The sequence below is a fragment of the Erinaceus europaeus genome, chromosome 21 (assembly GCF_950295315.1).
Source record: "Erinaceus europaeus chromosome 21, mEriEur2.1, whole genome shotgun sequence".
Taxonomy (NCBI): Eukaryota; Metazoa; Chordata; class Mammalia; order Eulipotyphla; family Erinaceidae; genus Erinaceus; species Erinaceus europaeus.
The window spans coordinates 11,283,403-11,309,515 of NC_080182.1; the positions used below are offsets into that span (position 1 = coordinate 11,283,403).

Sequence of the window (26,113 nt, forward strand, 5' to 3'; positions counted from 1 at the left end):
CCAAATGAGGCCTCACCATCCAGCCTGTTGGTCGCAGGCTCCCAACAAGTGCAGGTAGCCATCACCTACAGTCTGTGGCTTCATCTTGGATACCCCTGGTTTCCATGCCAATACCATGAACCAAATTTACCATGGGGTAAATTTGAGCAGGGCAAAAATTCATTAGGTTCTTGACCAGATGGTCATGGGCAGAAGCTTTGAAAGCAATTATCAGTGCCCTCATGTGGCAACACCTAGCAATTCTACTTAAGCAGTGAAAAACAGTATTTTGGCAGGAGTCAGGCAGTAGTGCAGAGGGTTAAGTGCACATGGCTTGAAGCTCAAGGACCGGCGTAAAGATCCTGGTTCGAGCCCCCGGCTCCCCACCTGCAGGGGAGTCGCTTCACAGGTGGTGAAGCAGGTCTGCAGGTGTCTGTCTTTCTCTCCCCGTCTTCCCCTCCTCTCTCCATTTCTCTCTGTCCCATCCAACAACGACATCAATAACAACAACAATAATAATAACTACAACACGAAAGAAAAAGGGGGCAACAAAAGAAAAAGTAAATAAACACAAAAAAATGTTAAAACACAGTATTTTGGCTTTTCTCTCTCTCTTATAGCTACAAGGAAGTTTTTCTTTTTTAATTTGGGAGGTACTTTTGATCTTTTATTTACAGATCTTAACTAACCAATAATAATAACGGTTGCCACTATTGTATTGAGTGTTTATCGTGGCCAAATACTAAGCTGTATACTAATGTTCTTTCACTTAGCCCCAGAACAGCCTTCTGAGGTTCTGGATAGCTCTGTTTTACAGGTGAAAAGACTGAGGCAGGGATGAGGTGATTCACTCAGAGTTGCAAACGCTGTAGACCCTGACAGAGGCACAGAGGTCTCTTAGATCATACACTGGCCACTAGTCACAGTTTGGGGGCCTTTACCCCCCTTTGTGGTGGGTTCAGGCATCTTGCAGGAGAAGAAGGAGGAGGAGGAGGAGAAGAAGAAGAGATGGAGAAGAAGAAGAAGGAGGAGGAGGAGGAGGTGGAGGAGGAGGAGGAGGAGGAGGAGTCAGCCAGGACCTGAGAATCGGAAATCGCTGAGCATGCAGGTAGTGTTTTTGGCAAACAGTGAAAGTTACACATGCTTGTGTGTTTGATTTTCGGACAAAAAGAGGGAATGAACACATCTAATCTTTGTGCGGTGTTTCCTTTATGTTGACTCTTACTGCTTCAGTCCTCTCAACAGACTCCGGAGCAGGCACTGCCAACATTCCTGCATGACAATCAGGAAACTGAGGTGGAGTGGTAAAGAAACTAGCCCAGATGCCTCCCTCTGGCTAGTGGAAAGTTGGGATTCAAATCCAAGAAGCCTGGCTCTTAGCCTCTGGGATGCTCCCAGATGCTTAGAACATAAGAAGAAAGAGAGAGAAAAGCTAGGTTTTTACTAGTAGTTAAAAGACTGAAAGCATCTGGACAAAACTGGAAAAAGCCCACAAGTATAACAGTTACGCAAATTTACATGAACCAGGGAAAAACATGCCTGGAGAAAAACAAATCAAAGACTCTGGCATTTGTTAAGCGCCAGGGCTTGGCACGTGGTAAGTGTTGCATAATGCTTGTTCGTTAAGTAACAAATTAAAAGCAGGCAGGCAGGGGAGAATGTAAAACAACAGCCCTGCGAGTAAACTCCGCAGTACCTGAAAGTCTGCGTAGATCCATGGGGGTCTTTCTGGGACACTGAAGCTCTTTATTCAGGGCCAGCACGAGACTGGCAACTTACTTACCTTGCTCTGCAAAACAAGAATCTGTTGAGCCCGACCCCTCCAGGTCCCTGGCGAGGATAAGAGCTGCTGTATGTTCACATCTTCCCCCACCTCACTGACCAAAACCTGCAAGAGGTAAGGCCTTTAATGTGGCAGGAGAGGCCCCACAGTCCCCAGAGCCCTAATGTTGCTGCAGATTCAGGACCAGTGCTGGGTGCATAGGACCCCCAGAATGTAGGTTTCCTCTTATATGACCTCCCTCCCACTTCGAAGGCCAGCTGACCACACTCCAACAGTGGGTCTCCCTGGAAAAGCAGTCAACCCATTAGTCCCAGCGTTTCTTGTCTATGCTTTGAGCGGCCAAGGGATCGCTAAGCATGCCCAGCTGGGGCCCCTCAATCTTCACATATTTGGAAACAGAGCCCTGACCCAGACTGGCCTCTGCACTTGGCTCACCTGTCACCTAGAACTGAGGTCATTCTGGATGGCCCCAGGGCATGCGCTGTCACAGGGCTGCTGAGCAGGGGCTGTGTGTGAGTAGAGCATGCCAGCTGGGTATGTCGGGCCCCCAAAGGGATCAGCTTTGTTACTGCTGAAGGGCAATGTTTGAGTCCTACCTCGAAACCTTGAAGTGGAAATTATATCCCCTAGCCTGTGCCCTGGGCCCCTCTAAGCCTGTCACAGAAACCTGACCTAGCATACCAAGACTCTGGTGCTTGTTTCTACAACAGAATACTGTTTTGGAAATCTTGGCTGGCCTGAGTGGTTCCAGCAGGGAAGACAAATGCCAGAGAACTCACTATGTAAATAAAAATAAATAACCAACCAGCTGGGCCTGTGTCCCAATTCTCAGTATTTTCCTTTGAGAGGGGCCTTTAATACACAAATAACCTATTCATTTTCTAGTATTACTGACAGCAGAGGGCAGGAGGCAGGGATTGGTGGGGTTCCAAGTCCAAGGTGGCTTCTCAGGGAGACCTAGGATCTACTGGGCTATGTGTAGCACAAGGAAACTTTAAAGGACTCTCCCCAGGTCAACAGCACTGGCCTCCTGGGTCCAGGGCCGGGTGGGTACCACAAGGTGTGTAGAGCCACCTCATAGCCAGCAGCCCCACTCGTCAAACGGGTCTGATGCATGGCTGGTGAAGGAAGTCTGGGACAGATTAGGGCATCTGTCCCAGAGCTAGTGGCATGATGTTCCTGGGGCCAGGCTTAGGACCTGTTTCCAGTCAGGTGTCTCCCGGTTCCAGACCTAGCCATGACCTGAGCCCCGATGCTGAAATACCTTCTGGGCCACTCGGAGCTCCTGCTTCACGGCCTGGATCTGGTTTCGGAGGTCACTCATCTTCAGGTTGGTGGCTGCCAGCCTGTCCTGCAGGACCTTCACCACCGGGGTCTCTGGCTGGGTGAGAAGAACAGGAGTGAGCAGTCACTTCTTGCCTGCACACTAGTAATAATGACAGCACCTCTGTCAGACTTACCCAGGTATGGTGCTAAGTATTTGAGACACACACACACACACACACACACACACACACACACACACACACACACACACACACACACACACACACACACAATCACTTTTTGCCCAGAAGCCACTCTGTGAGTGTATGGCTGGTGATGCCTTGGCTCGTGGCAGCTGGTTGGGAAAGGTGGGTCGTGCAATGAGTTCTGGTGGTCCACCTCTGGGGGCTGAGCCCTCTGTTAAGGCTGCACACACTTGGGCACTTGCAGTGGACACAGAGTAGGAGGCTCTGAGGGAGGTACATGTTCCATGCCCACCCCCCCAAAAAAAATTCCTAGGTGTGGGCTCCCTCTGCTATGATCAGAGACTGGTATCATGGCTCAGCCATCTTCTCTCAAATGTCAGAGAGCACTGGTCCATTCACAGAGGGCAACCCTACCTGGCACGAGGGCCACAGCCATCATAAGTCAAAGCCTCCCTCTCCCAGAGGTCATTCGCTTGGACTTTGAGTTCCCATTTTTGGCAGTGAGCTCACAGGACAAAAATACTCAGTTTTTGTACAAACTATTGTATTCACTGTCAAATGTAAAACATTAATCCCCCAATAAAGGAAATAATAATAATTAAAAAAAAGAAATACTCAGTTTTAATTCCCAAATGTTTCAATTCTGTGGCTTGAGGAACTGAGGCAACCATGAAGAACTCTGCCTGGTGGAAATCTTAGCAATGTGTGTGTGTGTGTGTTTGTTTGGTTTAACCTAGCTGTACATAAATTTATCTCAAATATGTTTCCATTTATGTCTTTAACAGTTACTTCTGAGACTCACAGAAGATTGGCATTGAAGGGATTCATGGATGGCCCATTCGGAACCTTCCATCAGTAATGAAAAGAAGGTGCAGAGAAGGTGAAGTAGCTTGTCTTAAGGTACAGAGCTGGTTGAAGGTTCTATCCATCGAAGGATCAGAACCCTGGTGCTGCTGCTGCCCTGGCTGGTTCCCCTGGCAGAAGCAGTTGCTCATGTTCAGCATCATGGCAACAGGAACATCCCATCAGGCAATGATGCTGCCACTGTCTGCTCTGACCCCTTGTGCACAAACCAGGAGGGCTGGGCTTCTGGCAAGAGACAGGTCCTGAGTAGTTTTCTGATCTTTCCTTTGCCAGCACACACAAAATCTGTAACTGCCAGTGTGAAGGTCAGATCCCAATGGACGGGGCCTGAGAAGTTGCATGGACCTCAGAGGCCCTGGCCAGCCTAGCTGAAAACCACTGGTCTAAGAGACCAGAGCCAGAAAACTGTCCAAAATCAGCAGCCTGTCTGCAAAAAAGGGGAAGCTTCCTCACAGCACCACCATGAGGAAAAACAGAAAAACTAAAGTGAACAGAATCTGCAAACTGGGAACTGATGAGAGACACAAGTGTACCATTCACACACACACACACACACACACACACACACACACACACACACACACACACACACTTTAGGTGGCAGTCTTCCTGTCTTGCTGCTTCCCATTTCTTCTATCATAAATGTGGGGCTTTGGACCTGCCTAGGTTGGGTAACCACTCTGTCCATCATATCTTGGTCCCGTGAGCCCCTCCAATCGAGAGGGGCTGGTATGGCAGTGGTGGGAGTGTCTGAGTGTACCTCACAACTGTCATAACCTGCTCAAAGCCTGAAGAGAGCACATATATTGGGCCTGTGTCTAGAGCCTAGACAACGGCCCCTATCTCTGAGCCAACTCCAGGAGACCAGTGAGTGTTGACAGAACAAGGCATGGGGGTCCTGGGGCAGATTCCAACAGAGGTCATGCTGGCAGACGGGAAGCTAATGGAGGTTTCTGAGTGCCAAATGGTTTTCGGGTGAGGGCAGGGCCCAGGTGCATGAGGGGCTGTCACTCCTCCTGCCCTGCCATGCCCCAGAACCCCTTCCTGGATAGCTCACCAGAGGGAAATTCCACAGGCTTTGTGGGGGACTGAGTTTGGTCTGCCTTCTTTGAGGGAATAACTGAAAGGCAACCCGTGGGGCACAGACATGCCAGTGCGCATGCCAGGGCCCAGAGCTGCACAGGAGGGAGGCTCTCAGCTCTGCTCTGGAATGTGCTTTGGCCTCTGCAGTGCAGCTGGTTTCTGGCCACCCCATTCCCAGGAGGGGGTGTGGCTTTTGTCCTCTCTCTTCAGAAGGTGTCCAGGAGAACACAGTGTGCTGCTCATGAACTGAGATTTGCAGCCCATAACTATCATCCACGCTTTGACCAGACACCTGCGACTCCTGGTGGTCACAGAATAAAGCTGAAATTCCTGCTCCAGCAGCCATTCAAGGATCCCCCTGTTGGTGAGCCCATCCCAGCTCTGTTTTGGCTTACACCCCCTTTCTCCCTTGTGGGCTGCAGGCAAATGCTACCCAATGGATACCCAGCAAGCAGACAGAACAGGAACAGTGAGGGCATTCCCCCCTTCCTCCTCCAGTGAGGTTCACTGCAAGAGCACCCCCTCCACGCCCACTGTCCAGCTGCCTGGGGTTAGGGGAGCATCTGCCTGTTGTACTCAGAGCCTAGGGCTCCCTCAAAAGGCCCTGCCCCAACTTCCTTAAACATGGCTAAGCCTTCCTTAAAAATGGTGGACGGGGTACAGGTGGTAGTGCAGCAGGTTAAGTGCACATGACACAAAGAGCAAGGATGGGCTTAAGAATCCTGGTTTGAGCCCCGGCTCTCCACCTGCAGGGGAGTCACTTCACAAGTGGTGAGGCAGGTCTGCAGGTGTCTATCTTTCTCTCCCCCTCTCTGTCTCCCTCTCCTCTCTCCATTTTTCTCTGTCCTATCCAACAACGATGACAACAATAACAACAACATGTTAGGTGGAAAACTAAGAAATGTTATGCATGTACAAACTATTGTATTTACTGTCTAATGTAAAACATTAATTCAATAAAGAAATAAAAAAAACAATAACAACAACAATGATAAGCAACAAGGGCAACAAAAAGGGGGGGAAAGTAGCCTCCAGGAACAGTATATTCATAGTGCAGGCACCGGGCTCCAGCAATAACCCTGAAGGCAAAAAAAAAAAAAAAAGAGTAAAAAATGGTGGACAAACAACAGATGAGTGGCTGAGCAAGTTGTGGCGTATATACACAATGGAATACTACTCAGCTATTAAAAATGGTGATTTCACCATTTTCTGCTCATCTTGGATGGAGCTTGACGAAACCATGTTAAGTGAAATAAGTCAGAAACAGAAGGATGGATATGAGATGATCTCACTCTCAGGCAGAAGTTGAAAAACAAGATCAGAAGAGAAAACACAAGTAGAACCTGAACTGGAATTGGTGTATTGCACCCAAGTAAAAGACTCTGGGGTGGGTGGGTGGGGGGAGAGTACAGGTCCAAAAAGGCTAACAGAGGACCTAGTAGGGGTTGTACTGTTGTGTGGAAAACTGAGAAACGTTATATGTGTACAAACTATTGTATTTACTGTCAACTGTAAAACATTAATCCCCCAATAAAGAAATTAAACAAAACAAAACATGGTAGACAAAGGCCTTGCCTCGGCTTCCTTCGTCACAGGGCTCATAAAGTCCTCAAACACTCCACATGGGACCAGAAGAATACAGGATCCCTCAGGGCCAACAGAGACTTGAAGGGCTGTCAGTCTCTCTCCTGATGAGGACAGAGCCCCTCTGTGCACAGGACTGACTTTAGGAGGCATATGAGCCCTGGTAGGTCAGTGTGTGCTGAGGTCTGAGGTCCCATCAGGGCAGGCATGGGGAGGCTTGACTCTGAATTATAGGCAGCAGGGGAGGTGGGGCTAGAAAAGGAGCACTGGAGTAGGAGTAGATAGCATAATGGTTTTGCAAAGAGATGCTTATGCTTGAGGCTTCCAAAGTCACAGGTTCAATCCCCTGCTCCACCATCACCCAGAACTGAGCAGTGTTAAAAAAAGAAATAGTAAAAAAAAAAAAAAATTGATTATTAAAAAAAAAAAAAAGGAGCACTGAAGTGGGAGCCCTGAGACGTCCTTTACTTCCTGTTTTATCACCAGGTCTGGCTTCCCAGAAGCCACAGGGATGTTCCTGACACCCTGGTGCTCTCTGCTGTCTTCCCGCAACGCATGGAGCCACACGGCCTGCCTGTGGCCCCCAGGCTCCTTCTGAGGCTCCTCTGAGGACTGGGGACAAGCAGCCCTCACTGGCTTCCGTGGGGATATTCCTGACCTTAGGTTGCACATCTGGCCACCGCTGGCTGTTCTAAGGACCCAAAACAGTGAGAACTGGCTCAGCAAGGGGATGGGAAAGAGAGGACTGCGAACAGAGAACCTACACAGAGGAGGGGAGACCGCAGACAACCCTCTCCCCAGTGCAGGAAAGCTTCATACCAAGGTTCTGTCTCCTGCCTGGACCCTCGATGGCTTGGCTCCTACGTCAGAGGCCCCTTTGGATGGCAGCTGGGCTACAGCCACCTGCAACTGAAGAAGCAAACCTCAGGGGACTAGGCAGTGGTGCAGCTGGCTAAACGGGCCTGATATGAAGCACAAGAGCCCAGGTAAGGGTGCAGGTTCAAGCCCCCATTCTTCACCTGCAGGAGGGGAGCCTCACAGGCGGTGAAGCAGGTCTACAGATGTCTCTGTTTCTCTCTCTACCTCCCCCTCCTCTCTCCATTCCTCTCTGTCCTACTGGAAAAAATGGCCACCAGGAGCACTGGGTTTGTGTGCAGGCACCAAGCCCTAGTGATAACCCTGGAGGAAAAAAAAACAAACAAAAAAAAACCACCACCTCACACTTAATATTTAATTTTGTTTGGTCACCGAAGCACTGGGTGAGTCTCTGTGCTGCCGTTGGGCATGTGACCTTGGTGGTTTGTCCTTTCCACTCAGGTTAGGATCATTAGTGGGAGGACTCCATAAACTGCTCTGTGAGGAGCAAGGCTTTAATGGATTCTCTGGTCCTCTCCCCAAGGACACAGTAAGAAGAGCCCTCAACTCCACTACCAGCTTAGCAGATCACAGCAGTACAGCCACAGCACTGGAGGTCCACCAGCAGTGTGGGAGCAGAGAATGAAGGGGGACGCCATGTTACCAACAAGGACACGGGCTCAGGGACGGGAGACACTGCCGCTGGGTCTTCACTTGTTTCCCAGTTGTTCTTCACATAAAGACTGATGATTCCCTGACTGACAAGGCTGGGCAAGGGGCACCTTCCTGCCTCTCTGGTCTCATCTCGGCCCATTCTCAGATGCCCTGGTCCTTTTAGGTCTCCTTCCCCACTCACTGCCTTAGTGCCCGTAGGGCCTCTGCAGGGTGGCCCCTCCCCACCCATCCAAGTCTGGCTCCTCCCACTGGGCGTGCCCCTCCACGGAGCCCCCTCAGTGTGGGTGATCTGTCTTCCAGCTCGACTGGCTACTCTAGCACAAAGACAGAGACAGTCCTAGAAAAAAAATGTTTAGAATAAAATTCTATATTTTGGACTTGAAATTTACCACCACCACATATGGTGTGACTTGCAAGTCTCTTAGCCTCTTCCAGACTCTGATCCTTCTACCATATTCTAGCTCCTAAGGATGCAGGTTATCCTAAGGACCATCAAATGCCCAGATGGCACCCACCCTGTTCAACTGTGGGGGTGGGGTCTGTGACTAGCTGTGGGAGGGTAGAGAGGGGCAGAGAGGAATAGGGACAGGAGAGAGACCAAGTAGTGGAATGCTCTCTGCTCTCTGCTCTAACATCAAGTCAACCCGGGTCCCCATTCACTTAGCAAAAGCTGACTTCCCGTGCACTACATGCCAGGTACTGCTGTAACCATTCTATGACACCAGCATCATCTAATCTTCAACAAGCTGCTGGGCAGTTACTACTGGTGCTACTGTGAAATAGACGGAGGGATCTAAGGTACAGAGAGCTTACAACTTGCTCAAAATCACTTTTAGAAACAAGTCAGTGGGAGGTCAGGGTGGCTTGCCTGCTAGAGCACACACTTCAGCATGCTGGGGACCTGGGCTCGCGTCCCTGGCTACTGTGTAGGGCACCTGTGCAGGGGAGGCTTCATGAGTGGGGGGCAGTGCTTTTATCTGACTCTTTCTCCCTCTCTCTCTCTCTCTCTCTCTGTCTCTAAAAGAAAAGAAAAAGAATGAGTGAGAAGAAGGAAGGAAGGAAGGGAAGGAGGAGGGAGGAAGGAAGAAAAGTGAAGCAATTGTGCAGGTGTGGAACCACAGTGCTAACCCTGGGAAAACAATGGAACAGCAGTCAGTGGCTGCTTGGGAAATAGATGACCCCAGCAGATTCGTATACTTGAGGTTTCTGGTTAGACTCCTGTCACTGTATACACCAGAGTGATGCTCAGGCCTCTCTCTCCCTTCCTCCCGTGAAATTCTTTTTCTCACATGGAATAAGCCATCTTTACTTATTTACAAATAAACCACCCAAAGTGTCAAGTAGTGATAACCTGCATCCTTAATCTGCGCTGGGGTGCGCCGCTCAACCGCCAATTCCCCTTTGCTTCCTGACACATTTCCCCTTCTCGGGGTGTGGCAGAACTGAGGAACTCTGTACACCCTGACCCACAAGCCCTTCAGAAGGATCCAAAGCATCTAAGTGTGCCCCCCTCTCTCGGAGGACTAGCCTAGGGTCCTGCGTGCCCCTCCATAGGCAGGAGTGACCGAGGCCTCTCACTTCCTGCTCCAGTTCCTGGATGCGATTGGTCAGCTGCTTCACCCTGGTTTTTGCACCCTCTGACTCTGCCATCAGCACCCGGTTCCTTTTGGACAGCTCAACAATTTTGGTGGCGATCATATCCCCAGCGACACCAGCTGTGCCTAAAATGAAGACAAATGGTGAAGTCAGTCACACACCTAGGGGGTCGAGCGGTGGCGCAGCGGGTTAAGCGCATGTGGCGCAAAGCACAAGGACTGGCGTAAGGATCCCCGTTCAAGCCCCTGGCTCCCCACCTGCAGGGAAGTCGCTTCAGAGGCAGTGAAGCAGGTCTGCAGGTATCTTTCTATCTCCCTCTCTGTCTTCCCCTCCTCTCTCCATTCCTCTCTGTCCTATCCAACAACAAACAACATCAGCAATGGCAATAATAATAACCACAACGAGGCTACAACAACAAGGGCAACAAAAGGGGGATAAAATGGTCTCCAGGAGCGGTGGATTCATGGTGCAGGCACCGAGCCCAGCAATAACCCTGGAGGAAAAAAAAAAAAAAGAAAAGAAAAGAAAAGAAAAGAAACACACACCTAGGGTCAAACTCATGCCACACTACCAGCAACAATAGGGTTTTGGAAAATGAAGGCACTGCTTTGGCATGTCTGAGGAACACTGTGGAGGCTGCAGTAGCTGATGTAGCGATCAAGGGCAAGAGACTGAAGAAGAGAGCACTGGCTGGAGGGTGGTAATGGGGCGGGGGGGAATGAGGGGTGGCAGTTTGCACTATGAAGGGGCTGTGCAGAAGGCAGTCAGCTTGGCTTTGAGCTGATGGAATGCCTTGGGTGTCTCTTGTCCTCTCTGGAGGTCAGTTTCTCTGTCTCTGCACTGGAAGTCTTGGCCAGATGGTTTGTCTGTTCCCCGAAAGCTCTGACACTCGCCTGTGGGCACTCGACAGATACCTTCTCAGGCTCACATTTGAACACAGATGTGAAGCATCACAGGACTGACTACTGACAGAAATTTTCAAGTCAACTCAGTGCAGTTTTGCTGTTGCCTGGGCCAGGAAGTGAGTGGGACACCTTGAGTATGAGGGCACATTAGGAGCCAGGGCTCCCAGTGGGCTTGGAGTCCAGGGAGGGCAACACCTTTAGCACCAAGGCAGACACTTAGCTCCTCTGATGCTTTAACAGGTGGCGCTGAGGTAAAAGTATGTTAAGGCATCACTGGGAAAGTCATTTACTCCAGCCGTCAAAGGAGTGGGAACCCACAGGACTAGGAGACAGCTCCCCCCTTCTGTGTACATTTTTCCATGTCCAAGAACCTGGGTTGGAGCTCCTGGTCACCATGTGGGAGCACAATCAGAGAAGTCTCATGAGCAGGTTGGCGCTATGGTGTTGCCTCCTCTCTCTGTCTCTTTCTTCCTCTCTATCTTTCCCTCTACCTGGAAAAGAAAAAAATCAGTAGAAGTTCTGGTTCTAGGAAAAAAAAAAAACTAAAAAATCTGGGCAGATTTCAAGCTCCCACCTCCATTTGTGGGGAAAAGCTTCATAAGAGTTGAAGCAGTTCTGCAGGTGTCTATCTTCTTTTCTATTCTCCCTCCCCTCCCAGTTTTTCTTCATCTCTATCAAATAAAAGAAAGAAAGAAAAAAAAAGTGCCTGCTAGGAGCAGTGGATCCCTCCTATGAGCACTGAGCCCCAGTAATAACTGGGCTGTAAGGACGCAGACCAGGGCAGAATGCATGAAGCCAAGAAGCAGCCCCAAGGGTGCAGAAAGTGGATAGTGACTAGCAAACTGGGCAAGGAAATGGGACCTGGGAATGCAAGCGGCCCAGGGGCGAGTTTTCTGGTTTTTTTCATCCTAGATTCAAAAGCGATACAATTCTCTGATGTCTACATCAGAGTACATGCCCAGAGACATTCTCCTTGGGTCAAAGGAAAAAAAGAGCGGCACAAAGAAAATGGAGAGAGTCCAGTGGAGGTGGCAGCACAGTGCTTATGCAAAAAGACTCTCATGTCTGAGGCTCCAAAGTCCCAGATTCAATCCCCAGATCCACTAGAAACCAGAGCTGAGTAGTGCTCTGGTTTAAACAAACAAGCAAGCAAACAAGAAAATAAACACACACACACACACACACACACACACACACACACACACACACACACACACACCATTCTTTCCTAGCCCTGTCATAGGCAAGTCCCAGTTTTTTTTTTTTTTTTTTTAACCAAAGCACTATTCAGTTCTGACTTATGGTGGTGCAGGGGATTGAACCTGGGACTTTGGAGCCTCAGGCATGAGAGTCTGTTTGCATAACCATTATGCTAGCTACCCTCCGCCCGGCAAGTCCAGTCTTGAACATGCAACTCCAGGATAAACGTGACAACAATAAATAGACAAAGCACAGAAATGTTAAACATTTGGGTCAAAACCTCACAGACGATATTTGTCTTCTTTAGTTTTGTCCTTCACAATACAAAGCTTTGGAAAAGGGAGTCGGGCAGTAGTGTAGCAGGTTAAGTGCAGGTGGTGCAAAGCACAAGGACCTGCATAAGGATCCCAGTTCAAATCCCCGGCTCCCCACCTGCAGGGGAGTCGCTTCACAAGTGGTGAAGCAGGTCTGTAGGTGTCTATCTTTCTCTCCCCCTCTCTGTCTTCCCCTTTTCTCTCCATTTCTCTCTGTCCTATCCAACAACAACAATAACAGCAATAATAACTACAACAATAAGGGCAACAAAAAGGGGAATAAATAAAAAACAAACAAACAAAAACAACAAAGCTTTGGAAGTTTAGAGAATAGAGGGAGGTGCAGTTCATCTCAGGATGCCGCAATGCCCTTTTCTGGTCCTTTGGATGTATCTTCCCATAAAGGCATTTACTCTAAAGGAGGGAGAGAGGATATGGCAGGTGTTGGCTGAAGCCTGCTGCTCTCTGTGACTGCTGACAACAACTTTCTGGTTTATTAATCAATCACTGGGAACTGATCAATGGGCATGCATGAGCAGAGGACAATCAGAGCCAAAGTTGCCACTGGATTGGCAGCATCAATAACTGTTAACTACAGAACCAATGTCTAGTCCATACACACGGGACTGAGGCCATTCCCACACCAAAGCTAAGACTCATGGGATCCAACATCTCCACTAAAAAAGCCAAAGTCCAGCTTAGACCTAAGGGCCAAGGCCAAGCCCAGACCCTTGTGGTTTGCAGGAGTCCCTTCCTCGTCTCTTCTGTCTTCTAGATCAGCAACGACAAACGCTCCAGAGTAGGTGCCTACACCCACAGGGACTTTCCACACATCCAATATGGCATCTGAGTCACTGAACGTGCTGCAAGCACACTTGGGACCCTTGTCATGAGATCAGTGGGGTCACTGGAACTGCCAGGGATGCCTGCCTATTGCCAGGCTGCCCCACTGTTCTTGGGTGTCACTTCCTGGTGTTATGGCCTCTGCCATCTTCTCTGTTCCTCCATCTCCTCCTCATTTCCAGACTTATCTGGATAACTGCCCATGGACACCTGCCCTCTGGAACCTGATCTTTGCTCTGTCCAGAAGGCTCTGCGGCAGCTGGGCCAGCCCACCTGGACTTGAGGGCAGAGGCTGCTGCAGCCACGATGGAGCTACCTGTGAATGCGAATCTGTCCTCCTCTAACTTCTTTTTGAGGTGTTTTATTTCAAAGTCCCTTTCCTTCAGCAGCTTGTACAATCGGCCATTCTCATCCACTGTTTCCCTGAGTTGCTCTCGAAGGTGTTCGATCTCATCTTCAAGCACCCTGTAAGGCAAAGCAGAAACACAGGGAGATGTGAGCAGGGATCAAGCCTCCACTGCCCAGGCTCGTTGCATCTAATCGGGAATGAGGTGATAATAAGAACTGGTCTGCGTGGGATGGGAAAGAGACAATAAGGATGATTCAGTCAGCAAATCCTGACACACTGTTCTCAAAACTGAGAATACTCGTGCACATGTGAAAGGAAAGAGGACTGAATGACTACTTACTAATGGCTCAACCGAAGGGCTAGAAACATCGTAAATCTGCAAATTCACACTCTTTCCAAGCACCCTCAGAACATACATAGAATGTACTATATTAAAGCCAGCAGACAGTGCACCTGGATAGTGTCATGAGTAGGACCCATTAAATTGAAAAAAGCTTTAGTTCTGTGGTTTCTTTTCCTATTTCTTCCTTTTTCTCTACCTGTCTCTGAAAAAAATGTATGTTACAAATACCATCTTAGCAGATTCCAAATAGTGAGTATCACCCAGACCATTTTCTTCAATGATACTTGACTAAAATAAGGAATAAACATTAAAAAGATATTTTAAAAATCCTCCAAAATGCATATGAAATTGGAACTGACTATCATGTGTTTAGAACAACAATAGAACTCAAACAACAACAACTACAAACCACCCTCACTTCTGTTACCTGTGGCTTAAAAAGGATGTAAGTGAAGTATTTAGAAACAAAATTCCAGTTTTTTGTTTGTTTGTTTGGTTTGGGGAAATATCATTTGAAAATTGGCCTGGTGTTGATTTAGCGCAAATATTTAGAAGTCACATAAGTTTCCCAGTTGTGGAAATATCTTAAATTTTATCCCAGTGAGTATTTTAGTTTTTTTTTTTTAATATTTATTTACTTATTTTCCCTTTGTTGCCCTTGTTGTTTTTTTCATTGTTGTTGTAGTTACTTATTTATTTTTATTTATTTATTCCCTTTTGTTTCCCTTGTTATTTTATTGTTGTAGTTATTATTGTTACTGATGTTGTCTTTGTTGGCTAGGAAAGAGAGAGGTGGTAAGAGGAGAGGAAGACAGAGAGGGGGAGAGAAAGACAGACACCTGCAGACCTGCTTCACCACTTGTGAAGTGATACCCCTGCAGGTGGGGAGCTGGGGGCTTGAACCCGAATCTTTACTCTGGCCCTTGCGCTTTGCGCCATGTGTGCTTAACCCACTGCGCTACTGCCCGACTCCCAGTTATTGTAGTTATTATTGTTGTTGTCATTGTTAGATAGGACAGAGAGAAATGGAGAGAGGAGGGGAAGACAGAGAGGAGGAGAGAAAGATAGACACCTGAAGGCCTGCTTCACCGCCTATGAAGTGACTCCCCTGCTGGTGGGGAGCCAGGGGCTTGAACTGGGATCCTTACGCCATTCCTTGTGCTTTGCACCATGTGCGCTTAACCTGCTGCACTACCGCCCAATTCCTCCAGTGAGTATTTTAGTAGAGAATTTTGAAAACTGTGAAATATAAAAGTATAATATTAAGATGGAAGGCCAGCAAAATAGCTCATCTAGACAGTGAGGCTGCTTCAGTATGCAGGTAACCCAGGTTTGAACCTGACCCCTGTCTCATTGGGAGACACTGTTTCAGTATCTTCTTTTATTTTTTATTGTTGTAGTTATTATTGTTGTTGATGTCATCTTGTTGAATAGGACAGAGAGAAATGGAGAGAGGAGGGGAAGACAGATGGGGGAGAAAAAGAAAGACACCTGCAGACCTGCTTCACCGCCTATGAAGTGACTCCCCTGCAGGTGGGGAGCCGGGGGCTTGAACCTGGATCTTCACACCAGTCCTTGCACTTTGCGCCACCTGTGCTTAAACTGCTGCGCTAATGCCCGGCTCCCTTAGTATCTTTTTTCATATCTCTCTCTCTCCCTCCCTCAAAAAGTTGGCCCAGAGTAAAGTCCCAGAAACAAAACGAGAATTTGATGATGGAGAAAATAGATTTGGGGGGCCAGGCAGTGGTGCACCTGGTTAAGTACACAGATGACAGTGCATAAGGTCCTTGGTTCGAGCCCCTGGTCCCCACTTGCAGGCAGGAAGCTTCACAAGTGGTGAAGTAAGACTGCAGGTCTCTATCTATCTATCTATCTATCTCCCTCCCCTCTTGATTTCTGGCTGTCTCTATTAAAGAAAGAAAGAAAGAAAATTTAAAAAATAAAAAAAATAAAGAATAGATTTAGGGCAAAATAAGAAATAATGAGATCCGTCCCAGGAAGTTGCACAGTGGGTTCAAAAGCATGGGGTCCTGAGTTTAATCCCTGGCATGGCCTGTGCCAGAGTGTTCCTCTCTCTCAATAAATAAATATTTTTTAAATTATCTTATTTATTTTTCCCCCTTTTATTGCCCTTGTTGTTTATCACTGTTGTGGTTATTATTATTGTCACTATTGCTGTCATTGTTGTTGGATAGGACAGAGAGAAATGGAGAGAGGAGGGGAAGACAGGGGGGAGAGAAAGACAGACACCTGCAGACCTGCTTCACCGCCTGTGAAGCGACTCCCCTGCAGGCGGGGAGCCGGGGGCTCGAACCGGGATCCTCACCCTGGTCCTCGAGTTTCGCGCCATGTGTGCTTAACCCACTGAGCTACCGCCGGGCCCCGGATAAATAAATATTTTAAAAACAATGAGATAGCCCAATGTTGTGTTTTTTGGTTTTTTTTTGTAAAGTGATGAGCAGAGAGTTTGTATTAATAGAGAATCCTACTTCTATGAACCAGTATAAGTCAGTATGCATGTGCAGGAAATTATCAGATTTAGAGAAAAATGAAAAGACTCCAGGCTCCTCTCAACTTTTTCACTAACTGGGAGAAAGCAAGGGACCTCGGTCTCGCGGGAGCTTAATGTGCAGCTTGGCGGTATGAGAATCCGGGATGAAGCCCAGCCAGTCTATCTTGGCGTTACTCTCGATCGCACCCTGTCATTTCACGAACATCTCATAAAAACTGCAGCAAAGGTGGGCGTGAGGAATCACATCATTGCAAGACTGGCCAGCTCCTCATGGGGCGCGAGCGCTTCCACACTACGATCACATCTCTGGCATTATGCTATTCCACTGCAGAATACTGTGCCCCAGTATGGTTCCGTAGCCCCCATGTCCACTTGGTCGATTCCAAATTATATTCCTCCATGAGGATCATTTCTGGAACCATCCGTTCCACCCCGGTTCCATGGCTGCCAGTTCTTAGCAACATCGCCCCGCCAGATATTCGTCGGGATGCGGCATCATCTAAGTTCATTTCCCACGTCTACGCTCGACCGGACCTGCCAATATACGCGGATATCTTCGCCCACCCTGTCCAACGCTTGACGTCTCGTCACCCAATCTGGTCCCCTACGCCTACACTGAACTTCTCTGTTCCAGACTCTTGGAAACAGAGTTGACAGTCAGCTGAGGTAAAGAACAAACACTTCATCACAGACCCCTGCAAGCGCCAACCCGGCTTTGACCTAGCATGTTATGATTGGGCCCTCCTCAATCGCTATCGAACAGGCCATGTCCGGTGCGCCGCTATGTTCCACCGCTGGGGAGCCAGAGACGACCTGATGCTGTTAACTGGCTACGGAAGAAGGGCAAACGCTAGAAGAAGAAGCAAGGGACCTACCAGGAGCTTCTTGAGGACAAGTATGTTTTTTTAATTGTTACTAATTTATTTATAAAGTAAAAAATATCAACAAGACCATAGGATAAGAGGTTACAATTCCACAGTTTCCACCACCAGAACTCCGTATCCCATCCCCTCCCCTGATAGCTTCCCTATTCTTTACCCCTCTGGGAGTATGGGCCCAGGATCATTATAGAGTACAGAAGGTGGGAGGTCTGGCTTCTGTAATTGCTTCCCTGCTGAACATGGGCATTGGCAGGTGGATCCATACTCCCAGCCTGTCCCTAACTTTCCCTAGTGGGGCAGGGCTCTGTGAAGGTGGGGGTCTAGGGTACACTGGTGAGGAGGACAGGTATGTTTATGTGTGGTGATGAGACAGGAAAGGAAAATTGGCGTGGGAGAACTGCTAGGTGGAATTTAGTACAATAAACATGTCTGAGTTATCAGAATCAACCAACCTGCTCCTCAGAGACTCGAATATAATTTTTATGAAATACACTCTGTATGGTAAAATTCAAGCAAATTAACTAGATTTTGATGCTTCAAAAATTCAACTTGATTTTAAATGGTTTTTAAAATACATTTCATTTCATATTATGTCATCAGGAGCACAGAACTCTGTGTCAAAATTTCTGTGTCACACCTTATAAATACATCTAGAAAAACTGTTGAATTGTGTGCATTCACTTCTCCTGCTTCCCTGCCCTGTTACTGAGAGAGTTCAAACTTGAATTCAAGGTGGGCGAGAGAGCATAATGGATGTACAAACACACTCTCATGCCACAGGCTCTGAGGTCCCAGGTTCAATCCCCTGCTCCACCATAAACCAGAGTTGAGTATGCTCTAGCAGTAGTGGTGGTGGTGGTGGTGGTGGTGGTGGTGGTGGTGGTAGCAGTGGCAGTGGTAGTGGTAGTAAAACATGTTTTTAAAAAACTTGTGTTTACCTCTGCTCAAAGATGCTGTTTGACTTTTGATCTCCGGCTTGTAGAACGCTGATGCCATCGGAAAATTCCAAGGGCTCTTTTTGGTCACCTGCTTTACTTCTGAGGCTTGCTTCCTTTTCCATTCGTTTCTCCATCTGCTTCTGTAGCCTTTTGTGCTGCATCTCTTGCAAAGCCTTGAACTGGAGCCGCAAGGTGTCCTGAGAGGCTTCATCTGCTGCCATCTTGCCCTAGGAGTAGAAAAAGAAGCCAGTTCCACAAATTGTGCATTTCCTGAGTATGCTCAGTATACATGCCCACTGCCCTCTGAAGCTGGAGTTTCTGTGTCACCTTAGAGTTACATCAGTTTTGCAAGTGTGCTGATGTGGAAGCTTAGACTCTTGCCTCAGATCTCCTGAGAGCCAAAGCTAAATTGAGTATCCTTCCCCAGACCTAGATGTAACATCAGACTCCAAATGGTGTTACAATACTGCCCATCACTCAGACGGAACATTTGATTCCCTTAAAACTGTCCCTAAATGGGGCGAGGGAGATATCATAGTGACTTATGCAACAGACTTTCATGCCTGAGGCTCCAAAGTCCCAGGTTCAATCCTCAGCACCATCACCATAAGCCTCTGTTGAATAGTGATCTAGAGACAAACAACAATAAAACCCTTCCTAAATATAGTCATTCTCAGCTCTGGATGAACATTAGAATCTCCTAGGAGCATCTAATATATAACAACTCTTGGGCAGACAGAGATACAGAAAGAAAGGTCAAAAAACCATAACACCAAACTTCCCCCAATGCCACAGTGCTACTGGGCGCTTGAACCTGCTCACATAGCAAATAGGCACCCTTCCACTAGGCTATCTCTTGGCCCACTAAAATAAAATTATACACTAAGACATAAATCACACACAGTAGATGGCATCCATCCTTAGTATACAACTCCATGAATCTTACTATAAAGATATATAATACGTCATTATGCAGAGACGCAGATATGTCAAGGTAGAGCGAGCACTCCTACATGCGGAAGAGGTTATTTTTTGCCCCTCCCCAACTATCTCCCAGGGTAACCGCTATTCTGATCTGTACCATGGAAGAAGTTTTGTCTGGTTTCTTTTCTTTATTATCTTAAAAAAAAAAATTTTAAATTATCTTTATTTATTGCATAGAGACAGCCAGAAATCAAGAGGATAGAGGGGAGATAGAGAGGGTGAGAGAAAGAAAGACACCAGCATTATATACCCCTGCTTTATCACTTGCATAGCTTCCCCCTGCATGGGAGGGGCAGGGGCTCGAACCTGGGTGCTTGCGCACTGTAACACGTGTGCTCAACCACCACCTAGCCACCACCCAGCCCCCTTTATACCTATTTTACTAAAATATAATCCACATATAAAGAAGTATACCAGTTTTTTTTTTCAGTGCTGCCAGGATCTCACACATGCACAATCTCACTTCTACCAGTTATCTTTTTATTTTAGACAGATAGAAGATAGACAGACAGACAACTTGGTGCTGTGGTACTCCCATATGATTCCAGGGCTTACACCCAGGCTGCCCATATCGCAAGGCATATCCATCACCTTGAAATTATCTTCCAGTCCCAGAGCACATCAATTTTATGTAACATTTTTGACAAATGTGTGTAAACCACCACCACCATCATATCAGAAGTATGCCAGCCCCAGGAAAACTCTGATCTGCTTTTGTTCACTGCAGTAGTCATCTACAGCTGATTTTTAAAAATATTTATTTATTCCCTTTTGTTGCCCTTGTTACTTTATAGTTGTAGTTGTTGTTGTTACTGATGTTGTCACTGTTGGATAGGACAGAGAGAAATGGAGAGAGGAGGGGAAGACAGAGAGGGGGAGAAAAAGATAGATACCTGCAGACCTGCTTCACCATTTGTGAAGTGACTCCCCTGCAGGTGGGGAGCCGGGGGCTCAAACTGGGATCCTTACTCAGGTCATTGCGCTCTGTGCCACATGTGCTTAACCGGCTGTGGCACCGCCTGATTCCTCGCTGACTTTTTTTTCTTAGAAATACCTTCCACTTATTTTATTTTAAAATATTTTTATTAGTGACTTAATAATGGTCTCTAGGAACTGGGAGGTGGTGCACCTGGTGAAGCACAAGGACCTGGTTTCAGTCCCTGCTCCCCACCTGCAGGGGGGAAGCTCATGAGTGGTGAAGCAGGGTTGCAGGTGTCTTAACTTTCTCTCTCCCTCTTTATCTCCCCCTCCTCTCAATTTATCTTTGTCCTATCTGATAAAAATTAGAAAGAAAAACAAAATGAAAAGATGGCTGCAGGGGTCAGTGGATTTGTAGTATCAGCACTGAGCCCCAGTGCTGATAACCCTGGCGGCAAAAAACAAAAAATAAGTTTCTTAAAAAATAGTGCTGGGGGGTTTCCGGAGGCAGGGCTACTGAGTAGCAGCAGCTGCGTTTCTCTCCTCCTCTCCCCAGTCAACTAGGAACCCCAAAGGGATCACCTGGGACCACAACAAGACAGGACTAGAATGATTTTGGGAGCCCACCAAGTCACCGGTGAGGGTGAGTGCAAACACGTGTGGCTTGTGACAGAGTGGAGCTTAAGGAGAGACTCGCCCATATCTACTCCTGAGCGGCTGGGAACAGTCCAGCAGTTTGCTGGCACCACCTCCAGTCTGTTTTACCAAGAAAAAAATGAAGGGAGGAGAGGACTCGCTTAAGGCTCACCAAATGCAACTGTGAGTCTCCATTGCTGCTGCCCCTCGGAGGCTGGAGCAGCAGCCAGGAGGCCCTGTGCTGACATTGGGAGGCAGAAAACTGGCTGGGAAACTCAGGAGAAGATCTACACCCTGGTGGGCTACAGTTGGAGCTATATAGTGGGAGCCTTTCCACATTGTTCTCCTGATGAATTGGGAGACATGGTGAATAACTGTCTCAGAATATACGCGGATATCTTCGCCCACCCTGTTCAACGCTTGATGTCTTGTCACCCAATCTGGTCCCCTATGCCTACACTGAACTTCTCTGTTCCAGTCTCTTGGAAACAGAGCTGGCAGTCAGCTGAGGTAAAGAACAAACACCTCATCACAGACCCCTGCAAGCGCCAACCCGGCTTTGACCTAGCATGTTATGATTGGGCCCTCCTCAATCGCTATCGAACAGGCCATGTCCGGTGCGCCGCTATGTTCCACTGCTGGGGAGCCAGAGACGACCCGAACTGCCCCTGCGGCTACAGACAGACTATGACCCACACAGTCAACGACTGCCACCTCTCCAGATTCAAAGGAGGTCTCGAAACTTTACATCAGGCTCAACCTGACGCTGTTGACTGGCTACGGAAGAAGGGCAAACGCTAGAAGAAGAAGAAGAACTGTCTCAGAACTCACAGAGAATAAATGGGACTGGTTTGGAAATTCACAGGGCCAAGCAGTGCTGCTGGAAGAGCAACTGAATTGAGCCTGGGGCTTTGGATCCTCCAGGTATGGCAGTCTCTCTGCATAAAGACTGTGTTCTCTCTCCCCCACCCTGATTTATCTCTTGGTCAGGAGTGAGTGATTAAGCTAAAAAGCCTACTATAGTTAAAAAAAGCCAGCGGGCTCCCATAGCCTACAGGGCGAAAAGAAAAAAGAACAAAAGAGGCTTTAACAGCCATTGTGCTTCAATTTAGCAATTGAGATAACATTGAAACAACCATTAATTTCCACAACTGTGAACCCTAAAGTACCTTAGACAGAAGTCAATCCAGGCAAGAGTGATCAGTAGATTGAAAAGAACTGAGAGAGGGAACTCATAATACACTATATACAAAAAATAATAACAATGCTTTACAAAAGTATAAGATAACAGGGAAGTAGGTCCACACTGCACCAAAGTTCTGTGCTCTACCCACCCAATAATAACCACCAAAGTTCTCCCAAAGTCTGAGAGAGACACTTTGGCTGTTTTTTTTTTACAAGTTCATGTGTTTCAATTCTCTATATTCCACATATCAGTGAAACTATCCAGTAGTTGTCTTTCACTTCCTTCCTTATTTTGCTTACCACAACCACCTCCAGTTTCTTCCACTTTGACCCAAAAGACGAGAGAGAGAGAGAGAGAGAGAGAGAGAGGAAAGAAAGAAATAGGGAGAAAGAATATCTCAGAGGGATAAAGAATAGGAAAGTGTGGTCCAGGAGGTGGTGCAGTGGTAAAGCTTTGGACTCTCAAGAATAAGGTCCCAAGTTCAATCCCCAGCAGCATATTTAGCTGTTTGAGTGTGTGAGTTTCATCTTCTTAATTGCAGTGTAGTATTCCTCTCAATATATGTCCAGTCATCTGTTGATGGGCATTTAAGCTACTTACACTCCCTGGCTATTATGAATAATGCAGCTATGAACACAAGGGTGCATATGACTTTTGAACTAGGACTTTTATATATAATAGATACATGTCTAGGAGTGGTAGTCAGGATCATCAGCTGTTTCCATTTTTATTTGTTTGAGGACTCTCCATGTTATTCTCTATAATGACTGCACCAGCTTGCATTCCCACCAACAGTGTGCCAGACTTCCCTTTTCTCCACATCGCCATCAGATGTCATCTTCTGATGTCTTGGTGTGACTAGCATGATACTGTAGAGCTTCATCCATGTTGCTGCGTGTGGCACTAGATCACCACTGCTGAGTTAGTACTTGAGTGTATGACTATATCACAACTTGATTATATTCCTGCTATTGGACACTTGCATTGTCCCATTTTCTGATATTGTGAATAAAACTGTTATGAAGATTCAAATTCATATTCAAGAAATCTTTTGTGAGCAAAAGTTTTTATTTCTTTTGGGTAAATACCTAGAATTGAATATATCATATATCATAGATGTGTCAGTTTACTAGAGATTATTAAAGTTTTTTTTATTTTATTAGTGATTTAATGATTACTAAGAAGATTATAAAATTACAGGGGTATAACTGCATACAGTTCCCACCACCAGAGTTCCATGACCCATCCCCTCCCCTGGAACTTTCCTATTCTTTTTTTTTTTAGATTATTATTATTTTTTAAATTTATTTATGAGAAAGGAGGAGAGAGAAAGAACCAGACATCACTCTGTCACATGTGCTGCTGGGGATCAAACTCGGGACTGTGAGAGGCAGTAACTCTAGAATAGTTATAAGTATAGTTGCTTTTTGAGTTTGAGTTTTAGGAATAGTTTAAATATAGTTGCTTTTTGCCCTCCTGCCCAGTGAGGTGGAAAATTCCTTGCCCTTTTCCCCATGACAGAACCTAAGAGGCCATCAATTATTTTGACAGACCCTGCAGTGAGCAGGACTCCTCATGACCTCTGCAACAGAATACTGTTACCAGACAGTTTTAAATAGCCTGACAAATGATGGCCCGACAGATTGCAAACAGATGGTCGGTGGTCCCAATAAAGAACAAAAAAATGTGGTGACCCCCACTTTGGCTGGGACCTATTGGTCTGGTATGATGTCTAAAACTAGCCCATGCTTTGCTCTGAATAGATCAGGCTTTTGCTAAGTTTGAAATGATTGGATATAGGCTGATAAGGTGATGTGTTCCCCCTCCCTGAGTGTAGTCTGAATTCCTATAAATTGTATGGTTTGAGCTTTGTTCAGGGTCGAGCTTGGTAGACTAACACCAGTCACCATCTCGGCCCGGATTGCAATTCGTGAATAAACATCTTTTGCTTCCTTGCAGTGGATGGTGGTTTGATTTTGCTCGCTAACAGGGACCTTATGCTTGGGAGTCCAAAGCTTTACCATTGCACCACCTCCCGGACGACACTTTCCTATTCTTTATCCCTCTGAGAGTATGGACCAAACTTTAAAGTTGTTTTTTAGAGTGGCTACACCAGTTTACATTTCCACCAGCAAAGTGTGAGTTCCTATTGCTCCACATCCTTGCCAATACTCAATGGTCAATCGGAAGTCTTGCTCTTCTAGTGGTTGCATTGTGGTATCTCAGTGTAGTTCTGAATTGCATTTCCTTGGTGGCAATGTTATATTGAACATCTTCTCATCTGTTTATTGGCCTTTTCTGTATCTGCTTTTGTGATGTATGTAGACAGTTTTTTTTTTTTTTCCTGCCTAAGCACTGCTCAGCTTTGGTTTATGGTGGTATGAGGGATTGAACCTGGGACTCTGAAGCCTCAGCTATGAAAGTTTCTTTGTATAACCATTATGCTAGCTACCCCAGCTCTATCCACATTTTTCAGTTATGTAACAATCCCCAGCCACTTCTGCTAAATGGGCAACAGTAATAGCAAAGTCTGCATCATAGGGTGTTCCAGAAGATGGGGCATTCAGGGACCAAGTGTACTTTAGCAATCAGCTTCATTGTTCTGATGGTAGGCAAACAAACCTTTTTTTGTAAAGAGCCAGATAGCACACTATCAGTGCAATGAAAAGTAGCCATGTAGAATGAATAAACGTGTGTGGCAATAAAACTTTATTATAAAGACAGGCAGTGAGCGGGATTTGTAAAGTTGGACCTTAGCATGATGGCACAATTTAGAGGAATTTCATTGGAAAAGGTGTCTAGAGATTGAACAACTATTAAGTATATTATTTTAAAAATGTAAATCAGCTTAAAATGTAAAATCAGTTTATCCTATGCAAAAGACTTTCATGACTGAGCCTCTGATTTCTCAGGTTTAATCCACAGAACAACCATAAACCAGAGCTGAACAGTGCTTTGGTTAAAAAATAAATATTTATCAGTTTATCTGTTACTAAATGACCTGCAAATTCTCTGAAAGGCAACTACTAGATGGCTTTGTCCATATGTACAATATGAAGAATTGAAACACATGAACTTGTAAACAGGGTAGCCAAACTGCCACTAAGATTTTGTGTAAACTATGGTGGTTATCCTCAGGGAGGGGGAGGCAGAGGAGAGGGGAGGACAGAATTGTGTAGATACCCGGTAGTATTATCTTGTAAACCATTATTAAATCACTAATAAAATGAATTAAAATTGGTTTATCAGGTGATTCCCTCTACCCCTCCTCTTTTTCATAAATAAATAAATATTGAAAAAGAAATGACATCTTTTCCCAGGGACTCTGGGGTCACTGGTCAAGGTACAGCCTGGTTATGAAGTGCTGCTGGTCTGGGCCACTACACAGATGGTCTGGCCCAAGTTGAGGCAGAGTGAACTTGATGCTGCACCAGCTATGGAAGACTGAAAAGTCTCTACATCTCTCTGACCACTGTCCTTTCTTTAGTAAGTGGAGCTGATGACATAGAGACTACAGATGTAAGGGCACATGCAAAGGGAGTCGTGAAGTCAACTGTCAGCTGATGCATTTGGTACAAACATAATACTATTTCTTTCTTTCCTGAAAAAGGGGTCTCTTAAAGATTCCATTTCCCCTTTCTTGCCCCTACCCCTATGCTTACAAACTACCTCTGGAAGCCCCCACACACACCAAAACAAACAAACAACACCTCCTCTCTTTGGCTATCTGCTTCACATCCACGCTCTCGGGTCTCGTCTTTGTCTCTCTAATCCACACTACAGAGAACTATCTGTGACATTTCTGGAACCAGATATAAACGATTTCTGCCTCCACAAGAGCCTGCCAGGACTCATGGAGGCCCCTGGGGGTAGGCAGCCCAAAGCCTGTGTCTATCTCACAGATCGTTGCTGAATCTTACATAACTCTATTAGGGTCAGAATTGGTTGCAGACAGTAAAAAGTACAGATTTCAATTCAATCCAGATTTCCAGCTTCTTTTATAAAAGTTTACAGACCTGGGCACTCAGGGCCCATCATCTCACATGGGCAGTGGTTGTGGGGCACTGGGCGTTTCCTCTGGGTGGGGTATATTTTTTCCACTTCAGTGCTCCCAGATGCTGCAGTGGGCACATTCACTGCCTGGTACTACTGCACGTAAATGCTGCTCTTTCTCTTCCACCTTTGCCTTCTCATTTCTCATTTGCACCTGAAG

The 26,113-nt window shown here is 46.6% G+C and overlaps 1 protein-coding gene and 1 long non-coding RNA gene across 4 annotated transcripts in view; one reads left to right on the top strand and one right to left on the bottom strand.

Annotated features, from left to right (window-relative positions):
• CCDC13 (coiled-coil domain containing 13) overlaps nucleotides 1–26,113 on the bottom strand; it is a 69,323-nt gene that overhangs the window by 30,585 nt on the left and 12,625 nt on the right. For all 3 annotated transcript variants that reach the window (XM_007517353.3, XM_060180386.1, XM_060180385.1), the window contains exons 2-7: nucleotides 18,177–18,403; nucleotides 13,470–13,618; nucleotides 9,874–10,016; nucleotides 7,585–7,674; nucleotides 3,027–3,143; nucleotides 1,763–1,867 (exon numbers count right to left, since the gene is read on the bottom strand). In XM_007517353.3, coding sequence (XP_007517415.1) covers nucleotides 1,763–1,867; nucleotides 3,027–3,143; nucleotides 7,585–7,674; nucleotides 9,874–10,016; nucleotides 13,470–13,618; nucleotides 18,177–18,397 — 825 coding nt within the window. In that variant the 5' untranslated portion in view covers nucleotides 18,398–18,403. The remainder of the gene's footprint in view (nucleotides 1–1,762; nucleotides 1,868–3,026; nucleotides 3,144–7,584; nucleotides 7,675–9,873; nucleotides 10,017–13,469; nucleotides 13,619–18,176; nucleotides 18,404–26,113) is intronic.
• On the top strand, nucleotides 1,738–6,158 carry LOC132535276 (uncharacterized). The gene is made up of 2 exons (XR_009547048.1): nucleotides 1,738–1,876; nucleotides 4,020–6,158. It is a non-coding gene; the product is annotated as an uncharacterized LOC132535276 (long non-coding RNA).